The following is a 20,090-nucleotide window of genomic DNA, read 5'->3' on the forward strand; positions in this document are numbered from 1 at the left end:
CAGACCACAACAAATTAACCTTGGATACTATCATTCCATCTGGTGTTACACCAATTCATGTGTTCCTCAAGGATCAGCCTTATCTGCTATCCTATTTAATATATATCTATTACCCCCTTTGTTTATTTATTTATTTTATTTATTTAAAAACTCTTCTAGCTGCTAAACTACTTTGCTGGCAGGTAGCAGCAGTTCGCTGCTTGGTGAATATTACCTGTTCCATTTCTCCTTTGTTGCTGCTTCTTTGGTTCGAGCAGAGGGGACGCTGCCCTGCCTGATCTACGTTTCATTTCCGGACACTGACGTTGGAGGGCGGAGCCTCAGCAGACGCCTACAACAGCGGCGTCTCAACGGAGGAGAGTTGCTGCTAAACTACTTTGCTGGCAGGTAGCAGCAGTTTGCTGCTTGGTGAATATTACCTGTTCCATTTCTCCTTTGTTGCTGCTTCTTTGGTTCGAGCAGAGGGGACGCTGCCCTGCCTGATTTACGTTTCATTTCCGGACTCTGACGTTGGAGGGCGGAGCCTCAGCAGATGCCTACGACAGTGGCGTCTCAACGGCGCCCACGCCGTCGGTGCTCCGCCAAAGACGCGCGCCTCTTAGGCGCGCGGCTTTGCCGGGCTTTGCCGGGATTCGACTGGATTCCGGACGTATTCCACCAACATAGTTTGGCAACCAGTGAAGCCTGGATTAATGGATTGTGACCCAAAAGAATATAACATCTAAAGGTACTTGGTTTACTTTATTATGGTATACGTTGGCTTTAACCTTTCTTGGTGATGCCACACACCAAGAGAAAGGGGAAAATAGTGACTTCTACTCCTGCCTCTAATGGAAATCAGCCACGTATCTCGGATCTTTTTGGGAGAGCCTTTGAATCAATGCCAGGTGGAGATGCCGTTGGAATTCTAGACCAGGAGCAGGGACTGAATTCCCAGGCATATGAGACATCCTTAAGCCCTGGTGCCCCAATTACTCCTGAACCACCAACCGGGAAAGGTAGCGGAGAATTTGTTTTCGAGGAAACTATCTCGAACTTGGTCTCTCTTTCTGTTCAGAAAGGTGTGGAAAAAATATACCCACCTGTGTTGGAACCTAGTTTTTTGGTAATAAAAGATCAAGAGAGAGATCCTAGTACCGGAATGTTGACTAAAGAGAAGGGGGTGGAGGGGAACAAGGAAGAAATGGTGTTTAAAGTACCAGAAATTACATCCACAAAGTTTACTTTGGAGGGAATAGGTAACATGATATTCACCATGCAAAAATCTATTAATGATTTGACTTCTATGGTACAAGAGACCTTAAGTAATAACAAAGTATTACAAGTAAAAATCGAAAAGATGGATGAGGTAGTTGGAAACCTGGGAATTAAAACCAGCGAATTAGAGAAAGTACAGATAAATTTAATTAGATCTGAAAAAATTCATTCGGACAAATTAGAACAACTTGAGAATCAGATTCGAAGAGTGAATTTGAGAGTCTTAAACTTTCCAAAAACTCATTTACTCTCACCTAAAGAACTTTTTAAGAGTTATCTTAAAAATGTTCTGAAATTCACTGATTCAACAATTCCAAATATATCTAGGATATATTATATTAAACAAAAAGAGAAAGCTGAATCTTCACAGGTAAAAGATCAGATTGAACAGAATGAAGATATAGATCTATCAGAATTGCTAGAAAAATCTTCTGATATGCAGATAAATACTCGAGCAACCTTAATAGTCTCATTTGCAGATATTTCCCAGAGGGACTCTATACTCAGATTATACTTTAGGAATCAGAACATCAATTTCCATGGTCAACCAATCAGAATGTTCCCAGATGTAGCTTATAACACACAATTAAGGAGGAAAGAATTTCTAACTCTAACGGATAAGGCTACAACGCGTGGTGATAAATTCATTTTACGTTTCCCTTGCCAATGTATAATAATACATCAGAACACGCGATATGTTTTTAACCAGCCTGAGCATTTGCGTGTATTCCTTGACTCCTGACCCTATAGATCTCTTTAGTTATTGGGGATAGTAAAGTTTTTGGCTCTTATTTCTATAAGGTTTTTTCTTTTTCTTAAAAAATAACTGCTCTGTGTTATTAAACCAGGCTTTGTAATTACTATTAGAGATTTTCTAGGTTTTTCACAGAAATGTAATACATGTAATTGTGTTATAATTATGTTGTGAGAAGATCTATTGCTATTACAAGCTGTGTGTATCCTTTTGAAAAATGAAAATTTGAATAAATATAAATTTAAAAAAAACAAAAAACTCTTCTATACCGTCGTTAAGTTAGATAACCATCACAATGGTTTACAGAAAGGCACGATAATAAAATATGAGTGGCATAGATTACAAATTAATCATGTGCCATCATAGTATGGTAACAATATAATATAATAAACTATGTGAGTAAGTTAAGCCTGTTTGTCAGGAATATATTAGGTGGCTTGAATTTAATATTAATATGCCTTTGTAGGTTAAGATAACTTCTAGCTTGGTGCGTCCTTATAGATCAACTGGTTTTCTCCTTCTCTTTATAAAAAGCTTGCTTAAAGAGCCAGGTTTTCAGATTGGTTTTGAATATTTTCAAATTTCTCTGAAGCCTTATTTCTAGTGGCATGGTGTTCCATAGTACGGGACCTGCCAGTCACAGTGCTCTTTCCCTTACTTGCGTGAGGCGTGCTGATTTGACAGAGGGGACAGTTAGTAGAGCCTTATTAGCAGATCTCAGGTTTCTTTGCGGGACATATACGTGTAGTGCAGTGTTAAGCCAGTCTGCTTTTTCATCGTGGATAAGTTTTTGGATTATACATAGGGCCTTATATTGTATTCTTTCTTCAACTGGAAGCCAGTGTAGCTCGGCAAGTGTTCCTGTTATGTGGTCACTCTTTTTTTTTCCAGTCAAGATTCTAGTGGTGGAATTCTGCAGTATTTGTCATCTACTATCTTGTCACAACATAAAATTCAAAATTTATGTTGATGACACTTCGGTGGTGGGAAAAGTAATGGAGTCACTGTTGAAAGAGAGAATAGTGATCTACCTACAGTCAGGAGAATTGCTGGACTAGAGGCAGCATGGATTCACCAGGGGAAGATCCTGTCAGACAAATCTGATTGACTTTTTTGACTGGGTAACCAAGGAATTGGATCAAGGAAGAGCACTCAATGTCATCTACTTGGATTTCAGCAAAGCTTTTGATACGGTCCCGCACAAGAGACTGGTGAATAAAATGAGAAGCTTAGGAGTGAGTGCCGAGGTGGTGGCCTGGATTGCAAACTGGTTGACGGACAGAAGACAATGTGTGATGGTAAATGGAACTCTCTCTGAAGAGAGAGCGGTGTTAAGTGGTGTACTGCAAGGATCGGTGTTGTGACCGGTCCTGTTCAATATCTTTGTGAGCGACATTGCGGACGGGATAGAAGGTAAGGTTTGTCTTTTTGCGGACGACACTAAGATCTGCAACAGAGTGGACATGCCGGAAGGAGTGGAGATAATGAGACGGGATTTAAGGAAGCTGGAAGAGTGGTCTAGGATATGGCACCTGAGATTCAATGCCAAGAAGTGCAGAGTCATGCATATGGGGAGTGGAAATCCGAATGAACTGTATTCGATGGGGGGAGAAAGGCTGATGTGCACAGAGCAGGAGAGAGACCTTGGGGTGATAGTATCTAATGATCTGAAGTCAGCGAAACAATGTGACAAGGCGATAGCTAAAGCCAGAAGAATGCTGGGCTGCATAGAGAGAGGAATATCGAGTAAGAAAAGGGAAGTGATTATCCCCTTGTACAGGTCCTTGATGAGGTCTCACCTGGAGTACTGTGTTCAGTTCTGGAGACCATATCTCCAAAGAGACAGAGACAAGATGGAGGTGGCCCAGAGAAGGGCGACCAAAAAGGTGGAAGGTCTTCATCGAATGTTAAAACAGGCAGGTTAAATCTAACCTGAAAACGTTCCTTCTCTCTAGCTGGCTCAACATTGTGGAACTCATTGTCAAATTCAATCCAACTTCTTACAAACTTAAGAAAATTCAAAAAAGCCGTTAAAACGTACCTATTTTCATTAGCCTTTGCTGATTCTTAGGCATGAATGCCTCTCTTATTTTGATTTTGTACTTTACTTTCATGGTAATCCTACATGTTGTGCTTTTTAAATTTATTTTAATTTTCTATTCTGCTTATTTTTAACGACCTATTTTATTTGCCAAAACTGATTATGTACGTTTTATTTGTAACCGCTTTGACCTGCAATAGTTTCTATAGGCAGTATAGAAAAGATTTCAAATAAATAAATGAATAAATAAATAAATAAATAGGCCTTGCTTTTTGTTCCTTCTCCTGCAATGGTTAGGTTTTCTGTTACTAGTAGTTCAGTGTTTAGTTATATCATCTCTATGTTATGGAATACAGACCCTCTGGATAGCTGTTTAGAACAAAATAATCTTTTTTCAAAAGCAATGTAAATCCTGGCTTTATCGAGAAGCTGTTCCAGGATAGACAGGGGGACAGATAAGTAGTTAGCCTCTTGCTAATTGTGCGCTGGAGGTGGACCCATGACTTGGCGCAGGATTGGTTCCCTGGGGGGCGCCTGCCACCAGGAGGTGGAGCACACAAGGAGAATGAGGCTAGCTGGAGCTTCACCAATAACAGTCCAGGGCTCCTTGGGTTGAGCCCTTGGATTCCCGGACCGCCTGGGCTTAGGTGGGCCTCTGAGGATCTCTCAGAGAGGTAGCGGAGAGGTGTGCCCAGCATGAGCAAGGGTGCACGGCTTGTGGAGTAGACCAGAATGGAGGGAACTGGAGACCAATGGAGTAAGACAGGAACTGGAGGTCCTCTGGTCAAAATAGGCAACGCCTATAGGTCTAGTCAGAAGAAGGCCGCAGGTAGCATCCAAACAGGCTGGCCTGGTGGTCACCGGGGCAGCGAAGAGAGTGTCCTTATGGAGCGCAAGGGTCAAAGCCAGGGTATCCGTCTGAGGGTAGTCAGCCAAAGTAAGGGTCAGTTCCAGATGTCAGTCCGAGCATGGTCAGTAGCAAGCTGAGGTCAGTTCCAGGTGGCTGTCCAATCGTGATCAGAGGCTAGCCGAGGTCAGTACCGTGAAATCAGTCTGAGAAGGTACAACCTGACAGTCATACTGGGCAATCATATATCTGACACCTTCCTGTGTAATACAGGTGTCCCTCAAGGCTCAGCCCTCTCAGCAACACTATTCAACATATATATGCTCCCACTGTGTAAATTACTGACGAATCTAGAAATTTAATTCTTCCCGTACACAGACAACCTACAATTCTACATACCACTCACCAGATCATTTGAAAATACAGCAGTGATAATGAAAGAAATACAACAAGAACTTTCTCACTTAAACTGAGACTAAACCCTAAAAAGACTGAAATGATTTGGCTAAGTAGAAGCTCATCAATAGTTAAACCACCCGCTTTAGACCTCAGCAACTTTCAAATTAATCCTTCATATCAAGTACAGAATTTAGGTGTACAGCTAGATGAGAACCTAACAATGAAAATGCACATCAGGAAACTGATTGAGTAAGGTTACGCCAAACTGCGTATACTACAAAGATTGAAACCATTATTAACTGTTATGGACTTTTGTACAGTGTTACAAACTCTAATATTCTCAAAGCTAGATGACTGTAACTCCTTATTTCTAGGTCTCCCAGCAAATCACTTAAAGCCACTGCAACTACTTCAGAATGCCGTAGCAATGTTGTGAACCGCACTGCCACGGGTTCCCCCGCGAGCAGACTCTGACTCACCCATGTTCTTGTCTTCTCCGACGCTGCAGGACACCGCGGTCGGCCTGCCCACGCGGCCAGGAGGCCGCCCTGCTTCACCCTGGCTTCCGCGGCCGGAGCCACGGCCTTCTTCAGGGCTGGGACCGCCCCCGACGCTGACTTCCTCTTTGCGGCTGGAGGCCGCAAAAGCCCCGGGCTGGAGTAGCGGCAGGAGCCACCCCCGGGGCCTCCAGCAGCGGCTGGAGCCGCTGCTCACGTTGGGCCTGCGTCCCAGGCCAGTCCTGCCTCTTCTGATGCACTACGTCGGTGCAGGCCGCTGTCCACGGTCCTGCACAGCTTCTGCACTCTCCTTAGGCGCACGGCCGCATCTTTCTTCAATATTTAAAGGGCCAGACACAGGAAGTGTCTTGGCCCCACCTTGGTGACTGTTTCCTGCTCAGCCCTATAAAGGGCTGTCCTCCTGAGCCGTCATGTCCTGGATGTTTGTTCCTGTGCTGTCCCGCTCCCGTCATGGTCCGTGACCAGCCTCTTGGGGCTGTGTAGGGCGCGTAACGGACAGGGTGGTCTGCGACTCAGTCCCGCGGGTGGCCTGAGTAGGGCGCCCTGAGAGACAGTGCCAATGTCTATGCCTCGTGTTGCCTTTTGGATGTCAAGAGTCTCGTCCCTGGATGCCGTAGCATCAGCCATGTGTCTTCATCCCTGGATGCCATTGCATCAGCCATGTGTCTTTGTCCCTGCATGCCGTTGCATCAGCCATGTGTCTTCATCTGGATGCCTTCGCATCACTCCATAGTCATGTCTTTATGTCAAGGCCCATCTGCCCTCAACCTCAGGCCAGGCCTGCTGCTCCATGCTGCTTGCAGCAGGTCCGAAAGGGCACGGAATGGTCGGAGGACCATTCACCTTCCAACATCCTCGGATGTTTGGCCATGGGAGCTTGCTGGCCTGGCGGAGGGTAGACCGTCCACCATGCGGGGCCACCGTCAACCCTTGGCTCGGTCCGGAAGGTCTGGGTCGGGCTGAGGCCTAAGGGCACACTAAACACACACCAATTTATTTATTCCCCGCTGCTAAATTTTACTTGATCGGGCTCTTTCCTCCCAGTTATTAGACTAGCCATTAACTATGGAATATGATTATCATTAGTTTATTTGTTAATTGTTCTTAATTTGTTCTTAATTTATTCTTAATTGATATATTTTATGTACACCTGAATTCTTATTGACTGTAAAGCTTGTTGCTGATTTATTGTTTATTGTAAACCGAGGTGATGTTATTAACGTGCCGCAGTATATAAAAAATCATGAAATAAATAAATAAACCACCAGAGTACAACAGAATGCAAGGCCTTTCTCGGCCGTTCTCAACAAGCAAGAAATATGGGGCCTCATTTTCCAATATCGCATTTAGGTATTTGTATCCCTATGGGAGGCCCACCTAGTAACTCGAGGTGGGGATTAGGTATGCGTGTAGGGGGTTGGGGGCCACTTTCACATTCAACATGAGACGTACGAACAGAACAGTGGTCTCTTATGAAGATTTGCTGGCCTTCGGAGTGAGGGAGTGAGTTTCCTCACTCCGAAGGCCAGCAAATCTTCATAAGAGACCACTGTTCTGTTCGTACGTCTCATGTTGAATGTGAAAGTGGCCCCCAACCCCCTACACTCATACCTAATCCCCACCTCGAGTTACTAGGTGGGCCTCCCATAGGGATACAAATACCTGTCTAGGGAGTAGATGTTGTAGCAAGGCTCTCTCTCTCTCCAGCCGGCAGAACACTGAAACAGGCTGTCTGGACATTTTCGTGCACTGCAATAAACCTTTACCGGCCTCTAGCGCACAATGTACCGCAAGTGAAAGGGTTGTAGCTATTGGCCGTGTTAGGAGCCACGCTAACACTGCGGCTGTTTCACTGCACATGATAACTCTTTCCTACTTTACATATGCTCCGCCCCAACTCCGTCCCCAGAATACAAAATTAAAAATTTGCATTCGCAAATCGCATTAACGGCTGTTAGCACGATTTGCGGAATTATCTCCTGCGGTAACTCCTTGGAAAATGACCCCCTATGATCCCAAAATAAAGGACTACTAAATATTCCCACAATATGGAGTATGTGTCCCACCTGACACAAACAAGAGACTGAATATTCTCTTTAGCAGGTTCAAAGCTCTGGAACTCTCTACCTGAAATATTATGTAATCTACCAGATAGAAAGAAATTTAAAAATGAACTAAAAACTTGGCTATTCATAAACGCATATAATTTAACTTAGAAACATAGAATATAAGGAGCCACAAAGACTTGAATATCAAAAGATAATAGTATCACAAAGAATAAATCAACTGAAAGAATACAAGATTCTCAAACAGCCCACAGACATAGACAATTCTTATCTGAAATGACACATACTCCATGATTTTTGTACTAGCCTAATTCCATAGGTCCAAGAAACCGCCTTAGATAGATGGAAATGAATACCTACAGACAATTACCAATAGTGTAACCAATCATTTTTGTTTCTGATTTTGTTGAACCATTTACAATGAATGTCACTTTGTAAACCATTGTGATCTATTCATGGAACGACAGTATATAAAATGTTTAAATAAATAAATTAAATAAATATGACACAGATTTTCAGATGCCTAAAAGGTTTTATTGATGCACGAACTTTGAACCTTTTCCATTGGAAAGAAACAATAGAACTAGGGGTCACAAAATGAAATTCCATGGGGGATGACTCAGAATCAACGTCAGGAAATATTTCTTCACGGACAGGGTGTTGGATGCCTAGAATGCCTTCTAGAGGAGGTGGTGAAGACAAAAATAGTCAAAGAATTCAAGGGGGCATGGGATAAAAAGTTTGGATCTCTAAAGGCCAGAGGATGGAAACAAGAAAAACATGCAGGGGGGTAACTTGCAGGTCCGGCAGTTACTACCTTTTGCAAAAGGAATGGAGATTTCTATCCTTAATCTATAAGCCTTGATGCTTTTAATGCAATTGCAACATTGTTCCCTGTTTAGATGGCAGAGAGGAAAAGAGTAATTGGATTCAGATGACAACCAAGGGCACCAACTTCTACGGTCTGGGATACTGATATGCAGACATACAGGAGAAAGCACAGGACTGCTTCTACAGCTAAGTCCTGAAGGAAATGAAGAAAGCGTGTATGGGGGTAAATTGCTGGCGCAGTAGTTACTACCCTTAGCAGAAGGCATGGGGATTACTAAGCTTAACAAATAAGCCTTGATGTCTATAATGCAATTGCAAATTGCTCCCTCCTTAAACGGCAGGGGGAAAAGAGGAATCGGATTCAGACAACAACCAAGAAGGCTCCAACTTCTATGATCTGGGGTACTGATAGGACCTTTTCTATGACTATGTCTGTAAGCAAAGCACACCAAGCAGCACTGTCTGAAATTTCAAGAAAGCTCATTACCCAATAAAAAATGTTGCTAGCTGCAATTATTATGGATTATCATAAGGCTAGGTGGTAACTGCACAGAGCAGCTGTTACTACATTAAGAAGCTTGCTTGGCAAACTGGATGGACCATTTGGTCCTTTTCTGCCATCATTTCTATGTTTCTGTGTTTACTTTTTGAAAGAGTAAACAACCGTTTAATGTTTACTCTTTTCACTCCACTCATTATTTTATAGATCTCCAAGCTTGAAAAGTCCTAACCTCTTTAGCCTTTCCTCATAGGGGACTCATTCTATCCCCTTTATCAGTTTGGATGACCTTCTCTGTACCTTTTCTAATTCTGTAATATCTTTTTTCAGATGTGGTGACCAGAACTGCACACAATACTCAATATGAGGTGGACCATGGAGTGATACAGAGGCATTATGATATTCTCTGTTTTATTCTCCATTCCTTTCCTAATAATCCCCAGCATTCTGTTTGTGTATGATATATGAACACAAGATGAGGATGCACCATGGAGCGATACAGAGGCATTATGATATTCTCTGTTTTATTCTCCATTCCTTTCCTAATAATCCCCAGCATTCTGTTTGTGTATGATATATGAACACAAGATGAGGATGCACCATGGAGTGATACAGAGGCATTATGATATTCCCTGTTTTATTCTCCATTCCTTTCCTAATAATCCCTAGCATTCTGATTGTGTATGATATATGAACACAAGATGAGGATGCACCATGGAGCGATACAGAGGCATTATGATATTCTCTGTTTTATTCTCCATTCCTTTCCTAATAATCCCCAGCATTCTGTTTGTGTATGATATATGAACACAAGATGAGGATGCACCATGGAGCGATACAGAGACATTATGATATTCTCTGTTTTATTCTCCATTCCTTTCCTAATAATCCCCAGCATTCTGTTTGTGTATGATATATGAACACAAGATGAGGATGCACCATGGAGTGATACAGAGGCATTATGATATTCTCTGTTTTATTCTCCATTCCTTTCCTAATAATCCCCAGCATTCTGTTTGTGTATGATATATGAACACAAGATGAGAATGCACCATGGAGTGATACAGAGGCATTATGATATTCTCTGTTTTATTCTCCATTCCTTTCCTAATAATCCCCAGCATTCTGTTTGTGTATGATATATGAACACAAGATGAGGTCACACCATGGAGTGATACAGAGACATTATGATATTCTCTGTTTTATTCTCCATTCCCTTTCTAATAATCCCCAGCATTCTGTTTGTGTATGATATATGAACACAAGATGAGGTCACACCATGGAGTGATACAGAGACATTATGATATTCTCTGTTTTATTCTCCATTCCTTTCCTAATAATCCCCAGCATTCTGTTTGTGTATGATATATGAACACAAGATGAGGATGCACCATGGAGTGATACAGAGGCATTATGATATTCTCTGTTTTATTCTCCATTCCTTTCCTAATAATCCCCAGCACTCTGTGTATGATATATGAACACAAGATGAGGTCACACCATGGAGTGATACAGAGGCATTATGATATTCTCTGTTTTATTCTTCATTCCTTTCCTAATAATTCTTAGCTTTCTGTTTGCTTTCTTGGCTGCTGCTGCTGCTGCTGCACACTGAGTAGAAGATTTTCAATGTATTATCAACAATGACAACTAGATCTTTTTCCTGAATGGTAACTCCTAATATGGATCCTTGCATTGTGTAAACGTAATTTGGGTTACTCTTCCCTAAGTGCATCACTTTACACTTGTCCATATTAAATTTCATTTGCCATTTGTTTGCCCAGTCTGCCAGCTTTGCATGGTCTTCTTGCAATTTCTGACAATCCTCATGTGATTTAACAACTTTGAATAATTTGGTGTCATCAGTAAATGTGTCACTTACCTTGCTGTTCTCATTTCTAAGTCGTTTATAAATATATTAAAAAATAGTGGTCCCAGAACAGATCCCTGGGCATTCTACTACTCACCTTTCTTCATTGGCATAATTTACCATTTAGTCCTACTCTCTGTTTTCTATCTTTTAGCCAGTTCTCAATCCACAATAGGACACTGCCCCCTATCCCATGACTTTTTAATTTCCTAAGAAACCTCTCATGAGGGACTTTGTCAAATGCTTTCTGGAAATCTTTGTCGGGTGGCTAGCATATATATCAAGGGTCCATAAAAGAATTGCTTTATGTTAGCTAGCTCCTCTGTCCTTTACATGACTCTTGGTTCCAAGGGGTGAATTCTTCTCTGTGAGCGGAAGGTTAACCTTCTGGGCCCAGGCAATGGAAACCTCCTGTGTGTGTGTTACCCTTGCTCTTCAGGACAGGTACCTGGACAAATCAGGCAGGCCCTCGTGAATGGGTTTTCAAAATAACATTTATTGATATTGATTATATGTAAATGAATAAAATAAAATAATAAAGGGTCCAAACACATCCGGTTTACTTGTCAATTTAGAAGTACAAGTTTAAGCTGGGTATCATTCTGTGGGAGAGTCCCTTGATACTGGAACTTGTAACTAGTAATCCATCTATGGTGTGGGATAATGTGTGTCCCAAGGTGGCCGCGGAGTCCTATCCAGGGCGGATGTCCCCTTCCCCACAGTACCTGATCTCCAGATAGGCACTCCCAATCTTCTTTACCTGCCTGTGTTCCAGAGTGGAAACTCAGATTGGAAGTCTCTAAATGGTCTTCTTCTCCAACTCCTCTTTGAAAGAATAGCTCTCTGACTCTCCTAAGGGAAGAGGTGATTCTGGAACAGATATTACAGTCCAGATCTGGGCAGCAAAAATACTTCCTATCCCCTCCTATCTTTATCATAATAACGATCCTCGTAAATAATTACCTATAACAAAACATTTACCCATTTATTGTAGTGTCTAAATTATACTCTCTTATAAATAGTTGATGCTAAAATCCCAAATTGTTTTTTTCTTGTAACATGTTCACACCTCACCCTGCACCCCTCCCACCTTTGTTTCCCGTCCCCCTTCTCCCTCATTGTGCTTCTATATACGCTGGTTCCATGTTCATTGTAAAGCCTGTTGCTGAATTCTGTTCCTTGTTAACTGATGTGATGTTCCCAACGTACACCGGTATATAAAAACTGTCAAATAAATAAATAAATAAATAAAACTCAGTCTCGTCAGAAATACTGGATCTTATTCACAGATCACTGCAACCTCTTCTTGTAGGTGCAAAGGGGTATACAGATTCCCACTTGCACCTCTGGAGAGGGGGTTTCAGCCTCCCAGAAGGTGCAGGTCAGAAATTCAAAAATCCTAGCTCTAAATTCAGGAAAAATTACCAAAACACTCTGTTTCCCTCTCTTCCCTCCAGTCTATCACCAAGAACTGCAAGGCAGAGCCTCTTCCTTACTTCACTAGACTGAGGGTCTATCTTTGGAGACCAGACTGAAAGAGGCCTTTCTCCCTCAAAACCAAAACTACACTGCCTCCTAGTCACATGGTCTACCCCCCACCCCCCATTGCCCAAAAGATCTCCCATTCCTGCTAAGCTCTGGGGGAAGTGTAGTGATGAGTGGTATAGACTTTCTGTAGATGTACTAACCCAGGGCTTTGGAAATAGAGCCATTTAGTGGAGACCAAGGTGTCTCTACACAGATACACTATATTAACTGGCTCACCTTTATCCACATTTTATTTATGCTCTCAAAAAATGTAGCAGATTGGTGAGGTGGGCTAAATCCATGTCGGCTTTGTCCAATTAAACTATGCCTATTTTTATGTTCAGCAATTTTATTTTTTATGATAGTTTCTACCATTTTGCCTGGGACAAACAGACTCACTGGTCTGTAGTTTTCTGGGTCACCCTGGATCCCTTTCTAAAAATCGGTGTTACATTGGCAACCCTCCTGCCTTCAGTTACCATAGGCAATGTTATTGATGGTTTACAAATTATTAATAGCAGGTCTGAATTTCATTTTTCAGTGCTTTCAGCACTCTGGGATGTATACCATCTTGTCCAGGTGATTTGCTACTTTTTAGTTTGTCAATTGGCCCTATGACATCCTGCAGGTACACTGAGATCTGATTCAGTTCTGCTGAATCATCATCTTTGAATATCGTTTCTGGCTTGGGTCTCTCTCTTATATCTTCCTCAGTGAAGACCAAAGCAAAGAATTTATTTAGTCTCTCTGCTATGGCTTTACCATACCTAAGTGCTCCTTTTACCCCTTTATTGTCTAATGGTCCAATTGACTCCCTCACAGGCTTTCTACTTCAAATGTACCTGAAAAAGGTTTTATTATTAGTTTTTGCTTCCATGGCAAGTTTATTTTCAAATTCTCTCTTTACCTTCCTTATGAATGCTTTACTTCTAACTTGCCAGTGCTTATGCTGTTTCCTGTTTTCTTCATTTGTATGCTTTTTACATTTCTTGAGAGTTTTTTTTTTTTTTTTAGCTATTATAGCCTCTCTCTCCTCACCTTTTAACCATGCTGGTAGCCGGTTTTGCCTTCCTTCCACCTTTTCTAATGCATGGAATATATCTGGTCTGGGCTTCTAAGATGGTATTCTTAAACGACCTTCATGCCTGATATAAACTCTTAAACTTTGCAACTGCTCCTTTCAGTTTTTTTCCTAACCATTTTCCTTATTTTATCAAAGTAACCTTTTTGAAAGTTAAGCTTTTGTCACAGTAGATTTCTTTCATGTTTCCCTCCAGTTAGAAAGTCAAATTTGATCATGTTGTGATCACTTTTGCCAAATGGCCCACCACTCACCAAATTCTGCATCCATTAAGGGCCAGGTCTAAAATAGATTCCCCTCTTGTTGGTTCTTGTACCAATTGCTCCATGAAGCTGTCACTTTATTTCATCTAGGAATTTTACGTCTCTAGCATGTCCTGATGTAACATTCACCCAATCAATACTGGGGTAATTGAAATCACCCATTATTACTATGCTGCAGATTTTGCTAGCTTTCCTAATTTTGTTTATTTATTCATTCTAGTCAGGTGGACGGTAAAACACTCCCACTGCACTAGTCAGGACTGGAACTTTGAAAGCAGCCTCACCTTCAGTCTGTAGTACTTACTCAAATATTATTCCTGCCATAAGGATAGTTAAGATGTAAAAGAAGCCCCAACAGCCACTGCTTATCTCTGGGATAAGCAGCATGGAATCTGTTGACCTTTTTGGATCTTACCAGGTACTTGTGACCTGGATTGGCCATTGTTGGAAACAGGATGCTGGGCTTGATGGGTCTTTGGTCTGACCCAGTATGGCATGTTCTTATGTTCTTATACATTTTTTAGTTTAGAGGGTCATAGCTGCACTCACATAGCAGAAAATAGTGGGATGTTGACAGGGTTAATATGGAAAAATTCCAGAATGTGTGAAGAAGGGTTCAATGTTGGTCAAGTCTCGGGCTCACTAGTGTTCTGCCGAAAGCAGTTACTGGGTTCAGTGTGAGGAAAGGTAACTTGTGACCTGGAAAGTACAGGAGAGATCAGTCGGGCTACCCTTGTATGTGACGTGCATGTGCCACAGCACCTGTTCCTCCTTCCCACTACTGGTGGGTGTCCAGTCTCCTGCTGCACACAGAAGAGCAGGAAATTGGAGGCTCGGCATCCATACTGATTGCACATGATGGAATTTCTGCTGCTTCGTCATCCAAACTTGACAGCCTCTAGAAGTTCAGAGGAATTGCAGGGAAGTTGCTTATGAATTTTATTTAAAATATTTGCTTTGAAAAAGAGTACAATTTTTACCAAGTTTGAATAATTTCCAGGGTGTTATCAGTGTGTCACTGGACACATGATAAGGTTGCCTATTCTGAGGTTCACAGGGAGTGAAAGCCCCTCCCCCATCACTCCAATAACCTAAGGTGGTGAAGAAGTTACCTGAGCAGATGACGCCAGCGTCTTGGCCATGGTTACAGCTGTGCTCAATCCAGTGTTTGGAACTGCATTCAGTCAGGAGAGTTTCTGTCCCTTTGCAGTGAACGTTACTCAGCCAAATGCGACCCGACCCTGGTCCAAAATGAGCTCCAGAAGGAGCTGAGATCGCAGGTCCACAACCCAGTTGTCTGCACACCAACTGTGCAGCGGTCATGAGGTCCCAGTCCTCATCACACACCGTGCCCCACTCATTGCCATGATTCAGCTCCACTCTCCCGGCACATCGATGAGGGCCGTCTGCCAATCTCAGCACTACAGAACAACAAAACAAGGAGAAAGCAGCCAAAATAGAAATCCTGCTGTCGTGAATCAATTTCTAAAACTTCTTAACTTTTCTAGGAAATTTTGAATCAATGAAAAGTACAAGAACTGAATTCCACCATTTACATAAAGAACAGAAACAGAATATTAGTTTCCCTACAAACAGTCCTACCACAGAATAACTACAGCATAGGCAGTAGCACTGCCAGCTTCCCTCACACACTGCCCCACCACCAAACACTGCACTACATTACAGCACAGGCAGCAGCACTTCCAGCTTCCCTCACACACACTGCCCCACCACCAAACACTGCACTACATTACAGCACAGGCAGCAGCACTGCCAGCTTCCCTCACACACTGCCCCACCACCAAACACTGCACTACATTACAGCACAGGCAGCAGCACTGCCAGCTTCCCTCACACACACTGCCCCACCACCAAACACTGCACTACATTACAGCACAGGCAGCAGCACTGCCAGCTTCCCTCACACACTACCCCACCACCAAACACTGCACTACATTACAGCACAGGCAGCAGCACTGCCAGCTTCCCTCACACACTACCCCACCACCAAACACTGCACTACATTACAGCACAGGCAGCAGCACTGCAAGCTTCCCTCACACACTGCCCCACCACCAAACACTGCACTACATTACAGCACAGGCAGCAGCACTGCCAGCTTCCCTCACACCCACTGCCCCACCACCAAACACTGCACTACATTACAGCACAGGCAGCAGCACTGCCAGCTTCCCTCACACACTACCCCACCACCAAACACTGCACTACATTACAGCACAGGAAGCAGCACTGCCAGCTTCCCTCACACACTACCCCACCACCAAACACTGCACTACATTACAGCACAGGAAGCAGCACTGCAAGCTTCCCTCACACACTACCCCACCACCAAACACTGCACTACATTACAGCACAGGCAGTAGCACTGCCAGCTTCCCTCACACACTAACCCACCACCAAACACTGCACTACATTACAGCACAGGCAGCAGCACTGCAAGCTTCCCTCACACACTGCCCCACCACCGAACACTACACTACATTACAGCACAGGCAGCAGCACTGCAAGCTTCCCTCACACACTGCCCCACCAGCAAACACTGCACTACATTACAGCACAGGCAGCAGCACTGCAAGCTTTCCTCACACACTGCCCCACCAGCAAACACTGCACTACATTACAGCACAGGCAGCAGCACTGCAAGCTTTCCTCACACACTGCCCCAGCAGCAAACACTGCACTACATTACAGCACAGGCAGCAGCACTGCAAGCTTCCCTCACACACTGCCCCACCACTGAACACTACACTACATTACAGCACAGGCAGCAGCACTGCCAGCTTCCCTCACACACACTGCCCCACCAGCGAACACTGCACTACATTACAGCACAGGCAGCAGCACTGCAAGCTTCCCTCACACACTAACCCACCAGCGAACACTACACTACATTACAGCACAGGCAGCAGCACTGCCAGCTTCCCTCATACACTACCCCACCACTGAACACTGCACTACATTACAGCACAGACAGCAGCCCTGCAAGCTTCCCTCACACACACTGCCCCACCAGCGAACACTGCACTACATTACAGCACAGGCAGCAGCACTGCAAGCTTCCCTCACACACTGCCCCACCACTGAACACTGCAGTACATTACAGCACAGGCAGCAGCACTGCAAGCTTCCCTCACACACTACCTCACCACCAAACACTACACTACATTACAGCATAGGCAGCAGCACTGCAAGCTTCCCTCACACACTACCTCACCACCGAACACTACACTACATTACAGCATAGGCAGCAGCACTGCAAGCTTCCCTCACACACTGCCCCACCACCAAACACTGCACTACATTACAGCACAGGCAGCAGCACTGCCAGCTTCCTTCGCACACACAATAGCATCAGCCACTGCAAATGCTACTACCGGTCATCACAGCTAGATATGCAAATAAGCCCTCTGCGGTTCCACCTTCCCTTCACCCCCACATCAGTTTGTTTTAGAGCAGCAGTTCTCAGAATTATTTCAAGGAATTACATATAATCCCAGGGACCTCCATGAAATGAAGAGGAATTCAGAAACCTTAATAAAACAGTGGTGTTTTTTCATAGTCCTAATGCTGTAAATGTGATCCTGAGACATTAACACACTACTGCTTTGCTTCCCTGCTTTCTGCTGTTAATTTTCCCAGGACAGTGATCACAAGGGTACCTTCATCTCATGATCCTCCTGAATGTGTCTAAGGCAGGGCTTCCCAAACTTTTAGCCAATGTGACTTCATTTTAGCACCTGAAATTCACATGGCCCCAGAGGATGAGCAAAACAAATCTGCAGAGGTGCCGTCCCCCTCCAACAATCACTGCACGCTCACCTCACCATGCTCCAGCTCCCACGTCCTCTCTCTTGCCCAGCCACCCCGCTCTCGCTCTCACCCTCTTCAGTATTTTTCACATCCTCTCAAGTGCTTTTTATAACTCCCAACTCTTTCATCCCCTCCCTCTCACTTCATCCTCATCCTCATCCTCTTTATCACCTTCCAGTCTCACTTTCTCCCCCAGCTGTGCCACCTCACCCAGCTCCTCTCCTACATTCTCCAGTCAGTCTTCTTTCATTCCCCTTCTCTCACCCTCCATTCTCAATCCCTCCCCACCTGATCCAACCCTCAAACCCTTCCCTTCATCTGATTCCTTCCTTCCTCTTTTCTAACGATCCCCCAGGGCAGGGCCAGCAACAACATTTTGCTTAGGGCCGCCGGCCAAAGGTGGATGAAAACTAGTGAGAAGAGAGGGCAAGCTGATAGCAGGAGTAACATTTTTCTCTTGAGTAGGTTCAGTTTTGTGTGAGAATAGGGGAGTCATGGCAATCTTTACCAACCCTCCCTTCATGGTTCAAAGTCTGAAAGTGACCTGCAAGCAGCAGCATTAGCAATGAAAGTCAACATGGGCCTGTCAGCCAGTGCTAACTCACAGGTCCTACAGCAGCCCCAATCCCTCCTCATGCAGGGCTTGTGAGCGTGTACTGGCTCACAGGTCCTACAGCAGCCCCAATCCCTCCTCATGCAGGGCTTGTGAGCGTGTACTGGCTCACAGGTCCTACAGCAGGCCCAATCCCTCCTCATGCAGGGCTTCCTGTTACCACAGAAACTCATGCACGTGCAGGGCTTGTGAGTGTGTGCTGGCTCACAGGCCCCATGCTGTCTTCCACTACTAATGCCGCTGCTTCTGGTGCCTGAAGAGTGCAGCTATTTGAGGCACTTGTGATCCCAGGTGAAAAAATTTGTCATCCTATTTGGGGTCCGAGACCCACAGTTTACGAATGCTTCTTATGGACTCCAAGGAAACAATTTCTTTCCCTGAGCATAGTGCTATGCAGCCAAATATCAGAAGTACTGTCAGCACTAGTTAAGATGAGAGATGCAATAAACAGAGTTCTAGCTGAGGGCATAAGCATGTTAGAGAATTACTTGAGCACACAACACTGGCATCGTTGTCATGTTCACAGTCATGTTCTCCCCAAGAATTATGCTTGCAGTTAGCGAGGAGAGCTTCTGATCCGTTGCATTTAACATTGTCCAGCCAAATCTGATCATTTCCTTTGCCATAATAGGCCCCTTTCAGAGCCGAGATTGCAGGTCCACAGTCCATCTGTTTACACACCACCGCAGCATCTTGTATGTCCCAGGCATCCTCACATACAGTTCCCCAGCTGTTGTCATGAAAGATCTCCACTCTCCCAGCACAGCGATGGGGGCCATTCATCAGTCTCAGCTCAAAATGATCTGAAAAATATTCAATCAGTTTTAGTTTATTTATTGGGATCTCATAATGTTTATGATTTAATCATGCATTTGACATTTACCACACGTGTGCAGTAACCATACTATCAACACAAGTCACTGGAACTTCCAGTCCCTATATTCCACATTCTGCTGCAATAACTCTTGGGATAACATGATGTGAATATCATGAAGAACCATTTTTCACCTGCACACATACACAAGCCCTCCAGAAGGTTTGGAGTCAATCCAGGCAGTGTTAGCAGAATGGAGTCACTTTTTCCCCAAATCAGCCCTAGCAGACCCAGCTCTCCCTTCCCTCAGACATCAACAGCAGCACTGCAGAACCTGTTTGCTTTGGTGGGTTTAGGGATGTCTAAGGCTGCAGGACCACTGCAGAACTCATACACTTTGGTGAATTTTGGCTTGGGCTACAGTAGCATCACAGAACCTGTTTGCTATGTTGGGTTTAGAGACGGCTCAGTCTGTAGCAACAGTGCAGAATGACTCAAGCTGTAAAATAAGAATATAAGAATTGCCTTACTGGGTTAGGCTGAGGGTCCATCAAGCCCAGTATCCTGTTTCCAACAATGGCCAATCTAGGTCACAAGTACTTGGCAGGATCACAACAATAAATAAATCCCATGCTGTTATCGCACAGTGATAAGTGGTGGCAATTCCCTAAATCTACTTGGTTAATAACAGTTCATGGATTTCTCCAAGAGCTTGTCCAAACATGTTTTAAACCCAGCTATGCTAAATCCCTTAACCACATCCTCCAACAATGAATTCCAGAGCTTAATTGTGTGTTGAGTGAAAAAAATTTCTCTGACTTATTTATTTATTTATTTATTTATTTAAAGGCTTTTATATACCGGAGTTCATGCACTAGT

The 20,090-nt window shown here is 43.8% G+C and overlaps 1 protein-coding gene across 1 annotated transcript in view; it reads right to left on the reverse strand.

Moving 5' to 3' along the window:
• Window positions 1-20,090, reverse strand: part of LOC115099919 (scavenger receptor cysteine-rich type 1 protein M130-like) — a 152,601-nt gene that overhangs the window by 77,160 nt on the left and 55,351 nt on the right. The window contains exons 3-4 of the mRNA XM_029617927.1: window positions 18,886-19,200; window positions 15,066-15,374 (exon numbers count right to left, since the gene is read on the reverse strand). Coding sequence (XP_029473787.1) covers window positions 15,066-15,374; window positions 18,886-19,200 — 624 coding nt within the window. The remainder of the gene's footprint in view (window positions 1-15,065; window positions 15,375-18,885; window positions 19,201-20,090) is intronic.

Source organism: Rhinatrema bivittatum, chromosome 10 (genome assembly GCF_901001135.1).
Source record: "Rhinatrema bivittatum chromosome 10, aRhiBiv1.1, whole genome shotgun sequence".
Lineage (NCBI taxonomy): Eukaryota > Metazoa > Chordata > Amphibia > Gymnophiona > Rhinatrematidae > Rhinatrema > Rhinatrema bivittatum.